The sequence below is a fragment of the Anarhichas minor genome, unplaced genomic scaffold (assembly GCF_050575085.1).
Source record: "Anarhichas minor isolate MPS153535 unplaced genomic scaffold, ASM5057508v1 ptg000024l, whole genome shotgun sequence".
Taxonomy (NCBI): domain Eukaryota; kingdom Metazoa; phylum Chordata; class Actinopteri; order Perciformes; family Anarhichadidae; genus Anarhichas; species Anarhichas minor.
The window spans coordinates 4,676,044-4,694,430 of NW_027466470.1; the positions used below are offsets into that span (position 1 = coordinate 4,676,044).

The 18,387-nt window shown below is 39.4% G+C and overlaps 3 protein-coding genes and 1 long non-coding RNA gene across 4 annotated transcripts; 2 read left to right on the forward strand and 2 right to left on the reverse strand.

Moving 5' to 3' along the window:
* The first annotated feature begins 55 nt into the window (after positions 1-55).
* mettl17 (methyltransferase like 17) lies at positions 56-5,432 on the forward strand. Its single transcript, XM_076098106.1, has 14 exons — positions 56-239; positions 634-775; positions 865-1,014; positions 1,118-1,205; positions 1,579-1,660; positions 2,350-2,423; positions 2,511-2,605; positions 2,701-2,771; positions 3,334-3,441; positions 3,599-3,667; positions 3,779-3,829; positions 3,919-4,011; positions 4,288-4,490; positions 4,877-5,432. Exons 1-14 carry the CDS (start codon positions 177-179, stop codon positions 4,968-4,970), a joined length of 1,383 nt encoding a protein of 460 aa, XP_075954221.1. The 5' UTR covers positions 56-176; the 3' UTR covers positions 4,971-5,432.
* On the reverse strand, positions 5,162-8,261 carry sdr39u1 (short chain dehydrogenase/reductase family 39U, member 1). Its single transcript, XM_076098109.1, has 6 exons — positions 8,060-8,261; positions 7,403-7,509; positions 7,110-7,192; positions 6,789-6,910; positions 6,538-6,690; positions 5,162-6,270 (listed from the first exon to the last, which is right to left on the reverse strand). Exons 1-6 carry the CDS (start codon positions 8,073-8,075, stop codon positions 5,843-5,845), a joined length of 909 nt encoding a protein of 302 aa, XP_075954224.1. The 5' UTR covers positions 8,076-8,261; the 3' UTR covers positions 5,162-5,842.
* A 601-nt stretch (positions 8,262-8,862) lies between these two features.
* LOC142956494 (uncharacterized) lies at positions 8,863-10,342 on the forward strand. Its single transcript, XR_012956031.1, has 3 exons — positions 8,863-8,992; positions 9,755-9,789; positions 10,130-10,342. It is a non-coding gene; the product is annotated as an uncharacterized LOC142956494 (long non-coding RNA).
* Positions 10,343-10,829: 487 nt separating this feature from the next.
* On the reverse strand, positions 10,830-14,443 carry ltb4r2b (leukotriene B4 receptor 2b). Its single transcript, XM_076098108.1, has 4 exons — positions 13,862-14,443; positions 12,684-12,884; positions 12,533-12,576; positions 10,830-11,998 (listed from the first exon to the last, which is right to left on the reverse strand). Exons 1-4 carry the CDS (start codon positions 14,441-14,443, stop codon positions 11,737-11,739), a joined length of 1,089 nt encoding a protein of 362 aa, XP_075954223.1. The 3' UTR covers positions 10,830-11,736.
* Between the last annotated feature and the right edge of the window lie 3,944 nt (positions 14,444-18,387).

The window sequence follows — 18,387 nt, forward strand, 5'->3', positions numbered from 1 at the left end:
CACGTGGAACAGAACTTTGGGACCAAAGGTTCCGCGTTAACGATAGTCGGAATTATTTTGCTGATGGACTTGTGAGAAGATCCTCAGCGTGCCTCCGTGCTAGTCAAAAAATGTGGATGAATGTTAAAATTAAAGCCATTTAAACGCAAAAAGTCGCCGGTTCAGGCTCTGAAGATATGGCTTCACGGAGCTATGGTGTCCTCTGTCAGAGGGCGGTGGTCGTGAAGATACTGAGCCGGGTGAGTGAGGCTTTTGAGGGTCATTGAACGCAGCATCTTTACTATGGAGGTCAGACAGAGAGGCTGATTAAAGCAGGACTGAGATAAATAAATAGAGTTAATTTAGCTATATGCACAACCAGCTCTGCTCCCAGTAGACCACACAACACTAACACTAACAATCTGTGCAATATAAATACTGTGCAATACTACAATTATTCTGTCTGTATAATATTTTAGTTATTGTGGATTTGTTTTAATTATTTAATATTCTATACTGTTTTATGACTTATTTACTTATTTATAATACTTGTTCAGATTGTGAAATGTCAGAAATAAAAAAGCAGGGAGGTTACTGTTAAGTCACGACAGCTCAAAGGGGTGGTAAAGAGAAGTTTTTGTTTCTCATCCTCAGGGAATGAGTGCAGCGGCACACCCACAGTCCCAGGTAGATTTCCTAAAAGGAGAACCACACAGGAAGCATCCAGGTGTGACCAACCTGAAGACTCTGCGCCTACCTGACGAACTGCAGACGGCTGCACGGTCGATTATTCACAGTAGGTTAAATCATGAACGTGGCTTTCAGTTGATGTACGAAATATTTCTGTCGCCTCACTGCGCGACTCTCCAATCTGTCCACCTGTAGGAGCTCAGGTGACTCGGCTGACCGACCGCTCCCGGAGCCTCACGAACTTCCTGTGGAGCAGAAAGAGAGCCGTCGAGGATTCGACTCTGAGGCAGAAAGCTGTGAGTCTGGAGAAAGAACTTTGGGAGAAAGCGATGGAGACGAGAGGAGGTGGGTGACACATAGATTAAAAAAATATATTATATAATGGTAAAATAACTGCTGATACATTATATGATGCCGCAACTAGAGACAAATGTGCTTTATATTGCAGAAATGGATGAACAATTGCTTGGAGACCGCATCAGGAAGAAAGTGTTTTCAGAGCTCAGAAAAACTACGTATCACTGGACTACCATGAAGTAAACACTTGCTTTTATCTCCACGTTCTTTGACAGAAATATATATTTAAATGACATGTGTGTTTAGCAATAATCTTAATTAATGTAACTGCTGTCTAATGGAGAAAAGGCATCTTTTACCAAACTTAAGACAAGTCTGATTTGAACCAGAGCGACCAATATTTAAAGTTTTAAAGCTTTTACAAACGTAAATGACTTGGCAACTCATTTACATATGAGTTTTCATATTGACACTAAAATGTCAAAAGTCTTGTGTTAGTATACCAGGCTCTGAACAAAGGCAGAAGTGGAGCCCTGTCTGCGGTCAGATTTTGGAGCTTGTACAGTAACTAGTGTGGATGAGTTTCTATACAGCTCACTCTCTGTGTTTCAGGTACGATGAAGAGCTAGGTGTGGTCTACATGGCGGCTCGGCTGGCTGGGGGCTACGCAGCAGTGAGGAGAGCTATCAATGAGGTAATGAACAAAGATCACAGACTAACTGACACCACGGATGTCCTTAAATGTAGAGACAGCAGGTGAATAGGGTCAACTATTTAAGTAATAGATATCAGTATGAAACTTCTACAGTTTATTACTTATTGAGGCAATTATTTTTTGTGAATCTGAGAATAAACTCATTTAGAGAAACCAGCCTTTAAATATATGAATTGTGAAATTCCATATATTTTGATGACTCTACAGGAGAATAAGGTAAAAAAAAAATATTAAACTTCCACTGTTGGTTACTGACATTAAGACAGTTATTTCTTGTATTACAAGTTATTAAAGCATTATCTAATGCCATCTTTTGGTGAATATCTGAGAAAATCTACAGAAGCAAAGAGACAAAGTAATAAAATAAACATTAATAAACAGTATTTTGGATGTTTTCTTTCCACGAGTCTGAAAGAAAGAAAAAGACGTGTTATGGCAGTAAAATAGCCGAAAGTCTCAAAGTTGACCAGTGCATGAAAAACAATGGTTTTGCCTGGAATATATCCCCTTAAAGAGTCAGTCCACCCAGATCACCAAAATAAATATATTTTTATACTTATAGTGGTAAAAATGGAAAAAATAACAAAAGAAATGTCCTTATTTCTGAGGATTATGACCCTGAATGCGTTAGGCGGTCAGACTTCTAAATATCTGTTTTATCGTTCCAGATCAAGAAGAGGGATCCCTCTTTTGCCCCCCAGTCTCTCCTGGATTTTGGGTCGGGGCTGGGAACAGTTGCCTGGTTAGTGAAAAAAAACGATGCAACATTACGAGCGTTCTCATGTAAATGACGAGACCTGTGAACTGAGTCTCTCTGTTTCTGCCACAGGGCGTCACACTCGTGCTGGGGCGACACTCTGAAGGAGATGGTGTGTGTGGACAGCTCCGGGCCAATGAACATCCTGGCAGAGCGACTTCTTAAAGGTGAACACGCAAACTTTGTATTTGTTTTGTAACATTTTATTTGGGTAAAATAATTGATCCGAGAATCTAAGTGTTTGATTTTTCATGTTGAGCAGGTGATGACGAAAGAGCTGAACCTCACATCAAACAAGTCTATTTCAGACAGTTCCTCCCTGTCTCTCCCAAGGTAAAAACATTTATGTTTTTATTCCAGCACCAAAGAAAAACACTTTCTGTGTTCAGTTAAGTTCAACAGTTCCTTAAAATATAAATATATATATTCCAGCCTTCAATTTTTAATTCCAAACAAATCAGATTCTTGCTGTATATGCAACAAAAAAAGAAAGATTTTCTTTCTCAACGACCACATTATGAATAGTTTGACTACAATCAGTATTACCTACATGCATTGTTGCGATAATAATCTTTGTTGACACAAATCCTCACACCCTCACTTTGTTATGCTTTTAAAAGCATTTTAAATATTTATTTTTCAATAAATAGAAGTGGAAGCAGGTATTTAATTCAGGACTTTGAGAGCACAGTTGTAGTGAAAAGTGATCTCTGGGAAATGTAGTGCAGAAGCACCACAGTAAGCCCATGGCACAGAAGATATAATAAGCTAATGAGGAGGTTGAGATTCCCTCTTTTACATTTATTTGTTCTTGGAACGTTTTTGTATCTGTGGAGCGATGTCACTTAAGACTCAAGGACGAGGCGCCCTGACAGTCCGGTGTTTCTCCTTCCAGGTGCAGTTTGACTTGGTGGCCGCAGCCTTCACCCTGTCGGAGCTTCTCAATGTGAAGGACCGAGAAGAGGCAGTGTTGACTCTGTGGAGGAAGACAAGCTCCTACCTGGTTGGTTGAAAGGACAAAACATCACTGATGTGCACTTTTTATTAATTCTGTTGTCCTTGCACCTTTAGTGACTCTATACTAGATCTGAGACATGTTGTGTATACATTGCAACTTGTCTTGTACCTAGAAGTCCTCTCTTATTTAATGACTTTTGTAGGTTCTGGTGGAAAATGGGACTAAAGAAGGCCATCGGCTGCTTATGGAGGCCAGAGACACTGTATTAAAGGTATTCAAATACAGCAGATAAGATGGGGGGGATTGTGTTCGGTGCTGTTGTGTAAATTATTTGACACAGTTAATGGAAGCAGACTGATGACTTGCAGTTCTGTTTCTCCAGAAACAAGAGAAGACTGTCCATGACACCAGACCAGCGTCAGTGTTCGCTCCGGTACGTTTGAATACCAGCTGGTTTAAGATATTCTACTTTCAACCAGCTGTGTCACAGTCTTCTTCTCTCTATTGCTTTTCTTTCTCCAGTGTCCTCATGAACGGGCATGTCCTAAGATGACCCTTGAACCCATCACACCCTGCAACTTCCAGCAGATGTACCACCCTCTGTCTCTCCCGGGGGTAAGAAGCCCACGTCTCGATCTAGTCCCGGTGTCAGACTTTGAAACACCCTGGTGTAAAGCCACAGTATCATTACTGCTCATGCTGACTTTCCTGTGTAAAGCAAACTAATAGCAGGAAGTAATTACAGGATGAACCACAATTGTGTTACACCAGTTACTAACAAAAGGAAGCAAAAGTGTAAACAAATCAAAGAAAATTGTATTGATTGCTATGCAAAAACAGGCAGCAAATCATAGCTAGAGACCACTTATTTATTAAAATGTTTATTTTCAGCACCACGACCGGCAGGCGGAGAAGTTCAGCTACCTGATTCTGACTCGGACAGAACCATCGGAAGCGGAAGCAGAAGCAGAAGGCGTGGACTGGGCCAGGCTGACCGCACCGGTGCAGCGCAGAACAAGACACGTCCACTGTCGAATGTGCTGCCCCGATGGACAACTACAACACCTGGTGGTGACGGCACGGAAACACAGCCGGTAAAAGTTCTGCTGCATCACACACGCGCTAAGGGACTGAATGAGAAATGTACGCGGCAGCAGCATATGGCAGGTGTTGTCTGTCATGTGCAGTATTTTTTATTATTAGAGGTATTATCAGATTAATGTACATAAATAGAAAAACTGTCAAAAGAAACAAATGAATATTCTTATGTTAGTGGCCATTAGGACTGGGTATTGATTTAATTTGGGTTTGATTTAGTACCTGAGTTTACACTGATACACTAATATTATTGATAGCCAGTCCTTGTCATGAAATTGGTTAGCTGCTTTTATTGGACACTGAATTGAGCTCATTGTGTAATGTGTCTCTGATGACAGCGCCTCTCAATTTGACTGAAATGTGTTTCATTTTCTTCAATCAGAGATGTGTACCGCTGTGCCCGGAGCAGCGACTGGGGAGATCAACTGCCAATCATTCAGGGAGTCGACGGCGATGCCCAGAGTGAGTCACAGTGATGATTCAGCGACTAAGAGACATTTTTCTGTAGACTTATGAATGATGGAAACACCCTGAAACTGAAAAAAGGCTGCCTACCGAGGACTCATCGTTGTTTTTGTTGAACAGAACATCTGCGTTTCCTCACTGGAATTGTTAAATTACCGACTAATATTACAAACTCTGATTACTCCAATAAAAAGTCATAACATAAGTTCTTCACCCAGCTTTATTGTGCACCACCTTCATCAAATCAAAGTCCATTTCTTGTAACAAGTATGACAGAAATGTGATATTTAAAAAGTCACAACATGGAGAATAAGACATTTCCTCCTGTGTTTCCATACTTCAGGTTGAAGTTCATAAATATCCCTTTAATGAAAGAACCCCAAAGTCCAAAAGCACCACTGATCATTACGGTCACTGTCTATTGCGTAAACCTTAAATGAATGTGATTATGTAGGAACTGATGTGTAGACTAAACGATTAATCAATAAAGACATTAATCGTTAGTTTGCCCAGTTTGTCCAGACTGCAGTTCACACACACATCAGAGTGGTGGTGTTTTGTCTACATGTAGTCCTTCAGCGCCTGAACAATCTGATCCCAGTGTGCCCTGAATGTACGCAGGGATTCATCACACCTGTATTTGTCTTTTGAGTCGAGGTTTCTCTATTTGATGCTGAGCATGAAGAAACTCTCCTGATTCATACTCTGGTCTTATGCGATATGAAAAACACTTTCCAGGCAGTCCTCAGACCCGTTTGTGATCTGAAGTTCTTGTTCAACGATTGATTTGAGCTTTCGTATTTGTTCAAAATCTTCTAATCCAGTAAATATGAACACACAATTACAGAAAATCTTACGTCAGCACACATTCTGTCAACATTTGTTAAGTCTCAACGATCTCTTTCAGGGCTGAGTTCAAGTCCGGGTACTTGTACTCAAATCCGGCCTCTTGAGTCCTCTTTGGTAGGACTTTCTGGCCCTGCATGAGCACCACGGCCCTCTCAGAGCCCATAACGGTGTTCATGACGAAGCCGGGCACGGGGAAAATGGTGGGCCTCCTCAGGACCCGGCCCAGTTCTTTAGTGAACTCGAGGTTGGTGTTCAGTGTTGGGGCGACCCCGTTGAACACTTGCGGCGAAGACGAGGGGGTGGCAGCAGGGGGCTCCAGGGCGTGGGCGATGATTCCTGCCAGGTCGGAGACGTGGATCCAGGGAAACGGCTGTCTTCCTGACCCCAGAGTGCCCCCGAGGCCGAGCCAAAAGGGGATCAGCATTTGCTTCATGGCACCACCATCGCGGCCCAATACTGCCCCTGGTGGAGGGAGGGAGGAATCAGAATCAGAATAGTGTATATATTGAAAGTGAAGAATCAATGTTTTTAAGATGGCACCGGGCAAGATTTAGTTCAGTAAAGTTAAGTTAAACTCTTTAATGAGTAGAACTACTATAAAGAGGAGTTACTTACACTGACCACCCGTTACCCTGCAAGTACATGTGTACTAAAATAAATGTCTGATTTAGAAGAAAGACATAAAAGTATTAACAGGATTTTCTAAGTGAAATATGGGGTTTTACGTACCAGACCTGATGACGACTTGTTTGGTGTTTTTTGTCACAGTCTCAGGAAGAAGTGCCGAGGCCTCCCACTCTTTCACAAGTTTGGAGAGAACGTCAAACGGAGTCCATTCACTGTCTTCTGTGTACTCAGCTGTCAGACTGGGCTTGTAACAAGCTGCGGGTCAAAAAGCAAACAATGAATGTCTATACTATCTGTGAGTTAGTCTGGTCTGAAGTTTAAGTCTGAGGTTTTATCATTAGGCAGAGACTTACCTACTCCTGATACCAGGACCCAGGAGTGAGGAGGACTGGAGGAGGCAGCAATAGCTTGAGCCATAGATTTTGTTGTGTCGATGCGACTGGAGAACAGATCCTTTTTATAGCTTTCATTCCACCTGAAACCACGAATAAAAATAGATCAGGTGAAGATTAAGCTACATTAAACCAGCTGGAAACAAACCCACAGAAACTGCATTATTACGTACCTATTTTATTTGTTTTTAGTCAATCTTGACAAGAGGTCACATGCATTTTAAATAAAGAAATTCAAAGTGTATGTATTGTATTTGTAGGGTCTGTTTATGTATTGCTCACCATCGTAGTGGGTTCATTAGATTCTCTCCTGCCAAGTTGACGGCACCCTCGCATGGTGGGAGGCCATGAGACTCCAACTCCCCCTGCAGAAGCAGAGAGGAAAATAAGTTTCTAAATGACTCTGTATTTAGAGAAAAGTACAGTGATCTGCAATACAGTAAAAAGGGGAAATGAAAATGATTCAAAAGACATTAAACCAATTAAATGCTGTTATGAATCAGAAGTGCCATGGTGAGAAATGACGTTGGTCCCAACTGTTTCACTACAATTCTGATTTCATCCTGAGGTCATACCCATGTGATCTTCCCTGGACCAGGCTGGCGAGATATCACCGTCACCTCGTGACCTTTGTGTTTGAGCAGGCGAGTCAGCTCACGGCCCACGAAGCCAGATCCTCCTCCTGCAAGTTAGACAAAGTAGAGAAATGCTCATAATAACAGACGAACCAAAGATGCACACAGAATCCATAATCATTTACCAGCTATAATACATGTGGGTGAGAGAAAAGACAGTTTAGGTGAAATTTGCACTATTTTTCTGCTAATATGTATTATTGATTGAGCTGCATATTGATGTATTCAATACACAATGTAACGGATGCAATCAATGTATCATTGTCTCAAAGAGTCAGAATGGTGCGGACTGCGCATGCGTACTATACATGCTTACAAAACAGGACTTCTGCAAACTTAGCTTTAGATAACAATAAAAAAACAAAACACAATGACAGTTTTCAATGTGTATTTATATAGCTGGCACGCTTCTTTAACCGTCATTGTCTGGACGAACATAATGAACACGTAGATAACTTGGTAAGTTACTCTTTGTCTATGGTCTATGCTCAATGTCTGCATTGCTAAGATTAGCTAGCAGTTAGCGTTATGTCACATTGACCTTTCTGAAGCGATATTCAAAAACATATACACATGATAATGAAATAACATACATACCTATCAAGACTCTCATGGTCGTCAAATTACCGTCCAATGTTGAATTAAATAACTTAACGTTGGTGCAGGTTGCAACGTTTCCTTTAACTGTACCACTATGAGCAGCGAAGTGAGAGTTCTTTCTCGCCTTTTTGGACCAATAGGTGTTCCGTAGACAGGCTGAAACGTCATTTTATAGTATGTTTGTATACTATATACACACAATATGTCAAACAGTATGTTTGAAAAAAAAAACAAATGCCATTCAATCATCTTATTAAATACATCTATCTGTTAATATTTACTTACTAAAAAAAAAGTATGTGAGTTTAGTGAGTCAAGTGTTTTCATGTGAAGGGGTGGATGACATGTTAATAAGTTAATAACAATTGTAAGCTGATGTATAAAGTTTAATTAATTAATTTAACTCATACTCAAATCTTCACACACGCATTGATACACTTTTGTCACATCTGGTTATTGGTTTCAAGGAAAGAAAGAAAAATGAGCTGCCAATATAGACCAAACAAAACAAACAAAAAACACACAATAGACGGTCGGAGGAGGAACCGAACAATACAGTGAATATAGTGAACAACAATATAAATCAGCATTTAATAATACAATAGTATTTTAAAAACTGCATGTTTGTTGATACATTTTAGTAAAAAAAACAACCTTTCATTTCAATAATGATATGCACTATACATGCATTAAAGAGAATATGCTGTTCATAACTTATGTAAACATGTGTTTTTATAATACTGGCTCTTGTTTAGCCTACTGCGTCAGACCCGGAAGTTGCCTGTCCCCCTACAGCAAACACGTGGTTTTGGTAAAGACATAAAGTGAGCCTCAGCCTCGTCAGCATTCTCTCTTCCTTGTTGCAGTGAAGGAGGTCGGACGTGCAGCTGCAGAGCGACAGAAACCAACGCACGTGGAGCTTCTTTAACGGTAAATGTTCACATTTAGTATCAGATTGGTTTGTTTATGTCACAGTTTATATGTTTATGTGTGTGCTCGTGGCTGTATGTCGCGGTTATTTCCGCACATATTGTCGTTGTTGGCATTGTGGCTTCATTAGCGCCAAACAGACCGCATGGTCTGTGTTAACGAGCCCAGTTACTCGACAAATAATGGCTCAAATTGATGCTGTGTTTTGATTTAAATGACTTGATTACTATCGTAAGAAACCTCCAGGTGTTTTTAAACTTGTATATAACGTAAAAGCACTCTTGCAGTATAACTACAGTTTATTAAAAACTAATGAATTCGTTCACGTGTGCAACAGACGAGCCTTAATCTGACTGTAAACTACGTTTTAGGAGGCTTATCGTGCACTCGATTGCCAGTTCTGAACTAATGTTGTATAATGAAACAGTCCTGCAATAAATTGTAATTGAACGACTATTAAGTGTAATGTTCTCAGGCATTTAAACGTGCTGCAGAGGTATTACTGTATTTTCTTTCGTCTGCATCTCTGAGCAGAACCACCTTTTTGGAAGATGCCACATTTCTATTTGTAATAAATCCACTTTAAACTGTTCTGCATTACACCAGTAAACCTTAATGATGAGTTGCATGTGAGTCCGTGTTTCAGCTGAAACTCATGATTATTCTTTCACTGCGCTGATGGGTTTGGCAGAACAAATGCTAGTGAGGATGCTCACTGTCTTTCAAGATGAGCCTAACATCTATTTTTTATTTTTTTTTAAGGACCTAAGAGCCTGGACCGGATGCCTCGTGATAAGGTCAGTGTCTGTCTTTTGGTTGATAGATTGATGGTGCACATTATTACCACTCATGATTGTACACATTGTAAGTTTATTAGGTCAAATGAATGCAGTCTATTACTAAAGCACTGCATTCAAACTTGAGGTCTATAGTTTATGAATTTAAGGCATTGTTATAAAACAGATTTTGAGGCTTGAAATACTATTCCTATTGGTTTTCAACAGATGAATCTCTGTACGGCTGCTCTGGTCTTTGTTAATGGATTAAAAAGTGTGGATGAGCTGAAGCGCATCACTTTCTGAAAACTATAATCATTAAATCGACATGTTTGTTAATTCACCTTTTTTGTGTTTACAGGTAAAGGGAACGCTGCATGAACACAAAGCAGGATCACAACTTTCTGGAATTTTGAAGTTTATTTATAAGGTGTTCGCTTAATGTTTTGCTGCCTCAAATAATGGAATGTCTTTATCATAATCTATGCAGTTTTATAAAATCCTAATTAGCAGTCTTGTTGCACTGTATGTAAGAACACTGAAATTCACTACTAAATAAAGCTGAATGAATTAACTTGTGTATTGTCTATTTGCATTGCCGGTCATGTCAAGCTTGTAGAATATGCAGGAGTTCATCAGTAGTTTACTATTCATTCTGAGTTATGAGGGGGGGGGCTGCAGAAACAATTGTATAAACTCTTTAAGCAGGTCACATTTTAATATATAAAGCTGGATATTTAATGCGACCCATTAAAGCAGAGGTCTTCAACAGGGGGTCCATGACATTTTTGGTTTACTAGACAATTAAGAAAAAATATATATATAATGAATTCCCCCTAAACATGAATCTGTCCATTATTTTAATAGTTCAGTATTGTATGAAAGATAATGGGTATCTTTATGCATGGCAGTGGCACTAATAGGCCATCACTCATTTTTTGTTTCCACATTTATGTTTAAAATGAAAATTGTCAATTGCATGATTATCATGCAATTGACAATGTTGATATTGGCATCAGCTGACATGGTATGTTTATAAAAGGCAGTGGCACGGCCACCCAACTCACTGTACCTTGCACATGTTTAAAATAAAAACATGAATATATGAACCTGTGTATTATTTGAATAGCTTAGTATTGAATACACAATAAAGAGGTATACACGGTACTAGGCCCATTTAATATAGAACACAATTCTATACAATATATATAGTCAGGGGTCCCTGCTCCATCTCTATCAGTTTGGGGGTCCTTGGCCTGAAAAATGTTGACCCCTGCATTAAAGAAATGGCTTTTAATATATAAAATTATTTTTACACTGCAGCAGAGATCCACATTGTGTAACATGGTAACTCATTACAGATGAAGGTAAAAAAATTCAGAATTTACAGACTTGACAAACTATACAATGGATTGGAGACGTGAACAACGGTTTTCTTAGACGGTGGCCAATCCAAAGAACTGGGTTCAGTTTGTGTAGCATTTATACAAGGCTTTTTAAACATGGTTTGTTGGTTTGTTGAAGAGGATGCAGCAGAGTCCAGCTCAGACATGTTGAAGGAAAATATTTTCTACCGGTCCAAGTATTGCAAGAGTAAACTAGTTTACAGATTATGTTCAAATGTATCTATTCGGGGTGTTTATGATTCAATACATATTTGTAATGAAAACAATTTGCTCAGTTGTCTGTTAGAAATCAAATTAATATTTTTATGAAGCGTTGGCTGTAAAAAAACAAAACGTTCTTTCAAACTATCAAGTTGCTCCCCAAGTACACTTTGTACTGTAGTTAGTTGGTTTTCCTAGAAGTTATTTTCTGTAAATGACAAAACACAATAAAATAATGTAAAAGTATTTACAGTTCTGCTTTAACGGACGGGTACAAACAAAATTTCAGTTAAACTTGTTTCAACACAATCTACAAAACAAAATACTGTGCTTTCATTCGTGTATAAAGTTCATTCAACGCTCATCTCCCATTTTTTAAAACATTACTTCCCGCTCCTGAGTCGTTTACAGATTCAACAGTATTGAGTCCCACAGTGTCTTTACTCTTTTTGGTTCCTGTTTGGTCCAATGACGTGCCCTCAAAGAGCCGGGCCATGAAGGCGAAGCCATTCTGCTTGATGTAGGACTTCCCAGCGAAGGTGTAGAGGACGGGGTTGGCACAGCTGCTGATGAAGGCAAAAGCCGAAGTCACTGCCCGACTGGATTTAGTGATTTTATCCAATCTGCAGAAAGACAACATTTCAGACCACTACTAAAACATACTATCTTCGGGGGAAATGAAATTGGAGTTTGGTAAAATCCGCGAGAGCCTGATTTAAAGATCTTGCTCTCAAATTAACTGAATTATGAAATATATATTTATCAACGAATGGATTACTGAACAAGGCCAATCTGCAAAATGTCCCTGAAATAAACCGCTGAGAGACGCAGTATGACTCTAAACTAAAAAATCACTACACAGCAACACAGATTGACCACAAATATACTTTAAACTATAAGGAGACACAAAATCCCTACAAAGTGACAACAAAAAGACACTAAACAACTGTGAAGAGGCACAAAATGTCCTCAAAGAGACACAAAGCTACGGAGACACACTGATTTCAAAGAGTCACAAAATGACGAGACAGACTATCAATATCAGCTGTAAATGAATCATAGAATAGAGTTATCAATCCAATGTTATTCTTAATTTTTGTCTGAATTTGTAGCTGGCTATATGTTAGCTCTTGCAAAGAAAATCTTTTGTTACTCACAATTTTCTTGTGGATGAACCCGTCTCGCACCACTCAGCTGCCACCTTGGACCAAAACATACTCAGTGGTCATTCAAAAGATCAGATCATTGATCCAAAATCAGAAATATAAGTCATGTGATGAGTGATACCGTGAACACGCCCTCACACACCTGCATCATGTTGATAACATGGTACGGCAGCCAGAAAAGGCCAAACATCACCACAATAGCCAGGATGAGTTTCTCGCTGCGGACCTTTCGCTGGAACTTGGTCTGCCTCAGGCGTCTCAGGATGAGGACGTAGCACGTTATGATGATGGCATAAGGGAGAATGAATCCCGACACCGTCTCAAAGGCATACTGAAACCTCACCTGCACACAGGAGGATACAAAACATACTCATTGAATTGATTGCATGTGTTTCTGAACTGAAAATATCAAAACAAGCCAGAGCAAGAAAAATATATTGAACCTGGATCTGTTCATTCACAAGACAAAGATAAACCTTACAAGAGTAAATCAGTATATGCATTATTTTTATGTTTTTCTGAAGGATTTTTTTGTGTAAAAATTAGTAAAACCCTTGTCTCAGGGTTGGATTTAAGATACTACTTCTACAATATGCCATCTTTAAATTAAATTTTAAATCATACATTTTCACCTCTGTTAGGGATACTATACTTTATTCTTTTGATGTAAATTTCTTGTAAGTGTTACAGAAGCGTACTAGTGCAACGCCAGAAAAAAGAAAAATGGATCAATATGTTATTCTGTCTTGTTATAATGTAAATATAGCTTGTTATAACGCAAAACATAAGCTGTTATAACATGAAAATATTTTGAAATCACATGCAAATTCTGCAAAAAACTCTTAAACTAAAGTATACTGATCTTTGTTTTCTTTTGATGATGTGGCAGCAATGAGCTGTCGCAAGTTAAATGTCTAGCTAGATGTGTGTGTGTGTTTTATACTTCTGTACAATGCTATGTGTGCGTCAAGTGACGCCCAATCTCAACGTAACTTTATTTTGTATTGTTAATTGTCTATTCATGTGTGTTAATGGCAGTAAAGTAAAAAATATACTTTTTCAGTTATTTGTATGCGTTTGTGTTTATTAATCAATTCCAGCTTTTAAAAACCTCACTGCACACTAACTGCTGCAGCAAACAACAGACAGACAGATTTAAAGACGAGCTGGTGAACACAGTGGAGCATTTAGCAGCTAAAGAGACGAAAACAGAGCTAAAAATGAATATCAGACTTTGACCAAACGACAAATCAATTAGTCAAGAAAATAATCAGATTAAAAACGGATAATGAAAATAATTGTTATTGCAGCCCTACTTACATGTCGAGGCAGTGTGTGATTAGGCGCGCACACCAGTCTTAATTTATTCTTGTCGTCTGTGTCCTCTCTGACGTCCCGAAACACCAGTGAGGGGATAGAAATGACCATCACCAACACCCACGTTCCTGCGATCACCCTCCTCACGATCTTCTCGGTGATCCGGGAGGACATTTTCCTCGGCAACACCACAATCACGCACCTGTGCACGCTCATCAGTGTGATCAGAAAGATGGAGGCGTACATGTTGGTGTTGCACAAGTAGAACAAGACTTTGCACATGGCGTCACCAAAGACCCACGTCTGCTTGGCCAGGTAGATAATGAAGAAGATGGTGAGGGCCATGAGGCAGCCATCGGCACACGCCAGGTTGAGGATGAGGAGGGCTGTGACCGAGCGTCGTCGGATGCGAGCTAGGATGCTCCAGACGATGAAGAGGTTGCCAGGGACGCCCAGGAGGAAGACCAAGCTGAGGATGAGGGTACCCACGGCCGTGGAGAAGTCATTGCTCACGACGCTGTTACTTTCGATGATTTTTGAGTTACCGTCATTGGAAGCATTGACGGAATAATTGGAGTTGTTCATGCTGGAAGGAGATTTGATCCTGAGGATGAGAGACAAAGTTAGAACCTAAATAAGCAGCCCGGGGCATCAAATACCAACGCTTTGTTTGATGCCGACACACAAGGACGCCTTTAGCATCTGCATGAGACACACCAGGCTTTCAAGTAACAGCACTGAGACACTCAGAGAACTCTCCGTGAGTGTGATGATACATGCCAGGTGGCAGGAGAGGTGTTTAGGTCTAACAAACACAGGACTTTCAACCAGACAACAGTTGTCCGTGTCCCAAAGTTAGTTAATCATCGATGTTTGTGACGTGTTTTCATACTTATGTGGCATTGTTTATTTCGCGTAAGTAGTTATTTTAAGTCCAACCATGATGTATTTTCCTAAATCTAACTAAGTGGTTTGGTTGCCTTAACCCAAGCAAGTGCTTTAGTTTGAATTCACAACATTAACCACGTGTTTACTGCGACTGGACGACCCAGTGTGTTAGAAAGTGACGCCACGATGTCTCGATTCTATCTGGAATGAGAACATTTTGAATAATGTCTCGCGTTAAACGTCCAGTGTGTCGTAACAAAACAGAACAATTCCTATTTTCAGGTGAATATAAACTAAAGAAAACATATTTATTAATAGAATTCTACTTATTTGTTGATCCCCTAAATTTATACACACTGGACGTTTAAAGTATAGGAAGGGGGCTGAGTGTTTATATTACACAGGGTTGTGTGTAATGATTGATGCATGTTTTAATTCAATATTTATTATATTTGAACTTGTATTTGTATTCATTGCATTATCAGTACTAGGGTCTAGTGTCTACCCATGAAGCTATCTCTGCACATCTCTTCTCTTTGTATGTGAGAATTTTCATTTCTCCCCAAAAAAACATTATGATATAGTATTTCACAAGGATGGGTTTTATGATGAACTTTTTTATTTATTTGACATAATAAATACTAATAATTATGAGTAAAAACACTAACGGTGGACCCTAACCCTAACCCTAACAACTGGACTTTATTAGTGTATGAAACAAGACTTTATTCACTCTGTTTATCACTACTGAGTATTCAGTGTCACTGGAGCAGAGATAGAGATCTTTGCTGGTTCTCATAAGTTTATCAGCCCACGTTTCTGCTAACCTTGGATGTTTTTCTTTGGGAGCAGATGCAGAACTTCCTTCAACACTGATCAGATCTCTTATGCTGCACACTACTTATTATTATCAAAAGTCAATCGGTAGATGTTTTTATGAAATTTTCTCACCTGATGGCTTCAGAAAAGGTTTGAGACTGAAACCTGACGTCAGACTTGTCTTTTGAAAACTTCCTGAAAATATTTATTGCAGTCTTTAACAACCGGCTTCAAGGGCGTTTTTTAACAGCTTTTGATAAAACTGTCTTCACATGATTTGTCTACACGGTTACAGGAACATGCGGTGAAACAAGAACTTCCTCTTCATAGAGACATTTTCAAACTGTGAACAATGAAAAGAAATCGTAAAAGAGGAAAGAGAGGTGATAGAAATTCTATTAATTACTGTGTTGGTGATTTTAATCTTTCACTGAACACTTTATTCATATTAGCTGAAGGCCTGATTGTTGGATTTCTGAGAACACCTGCTTGTCTAAGACAAAGATAGTGATGGTCTGGAGAATATAATCTGCCATTGCTGAAGATAACGATTACAAAATACTGTTCACCAATTGTACAAGAGCTGTTTCCACAACGAGAGGATGGCTTCCACCCTGACGCAGTCTCTAAAATATTCACATTAGATCCTGTGGCCGACAGATCAAACTCAGAGGCAGCATGCTAAAACATGCCTAACATTAGCAGTACTGCGTCATGGAAGAGCAGTATTTCGACACACTCTAAAATTTGTTTTGTTGTCTTGAATCTTTCTTTCTCACTGTCCTGTAGCGGAAACTAGTAACCTGCAGTGCAGAAGTCACAGAGGGTTGACCTTTAGGGAAAAACACTTATGGTGTGTCTCTGACCAACCCTGACTATTATTATACACGAATATGCGGAATACAAAATTTAAACATGAGTGATGTAGAGAAAGGATTGATAAGATCTCCGCAAAATGACATTTCCTTCTGAGAACAAGACATCCAGCCCTTATTTCCTGATTAAGTCCTAATTTCCTTGCTCTGGTCCCACTAAAGCAAACTGTTTATTTTCCACTGATGGCCATAAACAACAGTGATGAGTAAACACTTAAAAGCTGTTACATCACTAGAGTAAAATGCAATGGAAAGCCAAGTCTGAGCAACAGATTGATGCTGTCAGATGAAATCTGTTTTCAAGTTTTTAATAAAACAAGGCGACATAAAGCCGTTCCAGCCCCCAGATGAACATGCTATCTATCAGTTCAGGTAAAAACACAAACATCTGCAAATTATAACCTGATGTTGCAGTAAACATATGACGTTATGTACTGTTGGAATGGATAAACTAATAAAACTGATGCAATTTACTGAAAAAAAGACAAGCTGAGGAAAGAACTGTGAAAGTCTGCAAGAGAATCCGTCAAATGGGAGAAAATACAAAGCAAATATATGTTTTCTGACAATTTCAAGCAACTATTTGGGTTCTAAAACAACAAAACAAAACCTGAGGAACTTTTGAAAGAATCTGAAAATGACTACAACACTGACATTGACTTTGCAAACTCTGGAAACGTTTTTTTTGCCAATAAAGGAACAGCCATGGCTTATCTTGCTGTGCAACGTTTTAAAACAATGATTCATAGGTTTGTAATAAATCTGCAATCTGTAAATAATCAAGCCAACAATAGTAAATTCTTATTTTAAGAGGCAGATGTTGGACAAATCTTACAGAGAGAGAGAATGAATGAAAATGTCAATACGAAGTCCAAAATCAAGTTTTCTAGTGAACGTTCAAGAGTGACTGACCTTCCCAGGACTTGATCTCTCTCTGTGATAAATGTCCGACAGCGGTTTCCTCTTATGACGGTCACTGTGAGCTCGGTTCATAATATACTGAATCGCATCCTGCCCCACAGGCTGCAACATGCTGTCGTTAGAGAGAGAGGGAGGCAGAGAGGTGTGTCCTTCCTTAAAACTCTCACTCCCTCTATCTTCAGTGCTGTATCATCTCCATATATGATTATGATCCTGTGGAATGCATCCATGCTATAACATTGTATGCATTCAGGGATTCGTTTTTTAAGTAAAGAAACGTGCATTCTTTTTGGAAGCATGTCCCAATGTGTCGTATCAAAATGCTTATTTGGGTATCTTGAGGCACTTTTCACTCTGTGAGTCAAGTGTTGCATAATATGAAGTAATTGGTGAGTCAAACTCTTGCACAAGCTCCCCGTTCCATGGATGCTGGGCACACAAGCAGAAACATGCATACAAATAGCACAAACACACAAGAATTCACATCCAACTAGTTCACACACGTTTCTGACACTGACAGGAATGCTGGAAACGAGAAGAAGCCCAAAGATGAAATCTTCCAAAATACACATTTAGATATTTTTTTTTACTACTTTGTCTGTTTACATCTGTAGGGTTCTCATATTTCCCCAAAAGTTATAGATAATGTAAGGATTACAGATACTTGAACCCAAAAGCACAACTCGGAGACAAAATACAAGTTTCGTTCTTTTACTTGAGTTCAGGCAGGGTCAAAACCGAGAGGTCAGTCAAACAGGCGAACAAATCCAATAAGGGGCAGGCAAAAATCCAAGGTCGAAAACAGGCAGATCAGAAACAATATAAAGATACGCTGGAGAACTTGGCAATAACACACAAGACAATCTGGCAGGGAACAAGTGCAAGTGAGGAGACATAAATAGTGAGGGACTAATGAGGGAATGAGCAGCAGGTGAGATGGGTGTGGAGGACCAGGGTGAGGGGAATGAGAGGTGATCCGGTGTGAATGGCAGGATCTGAAATGACAGGAGAGTTAATTAAACAGGC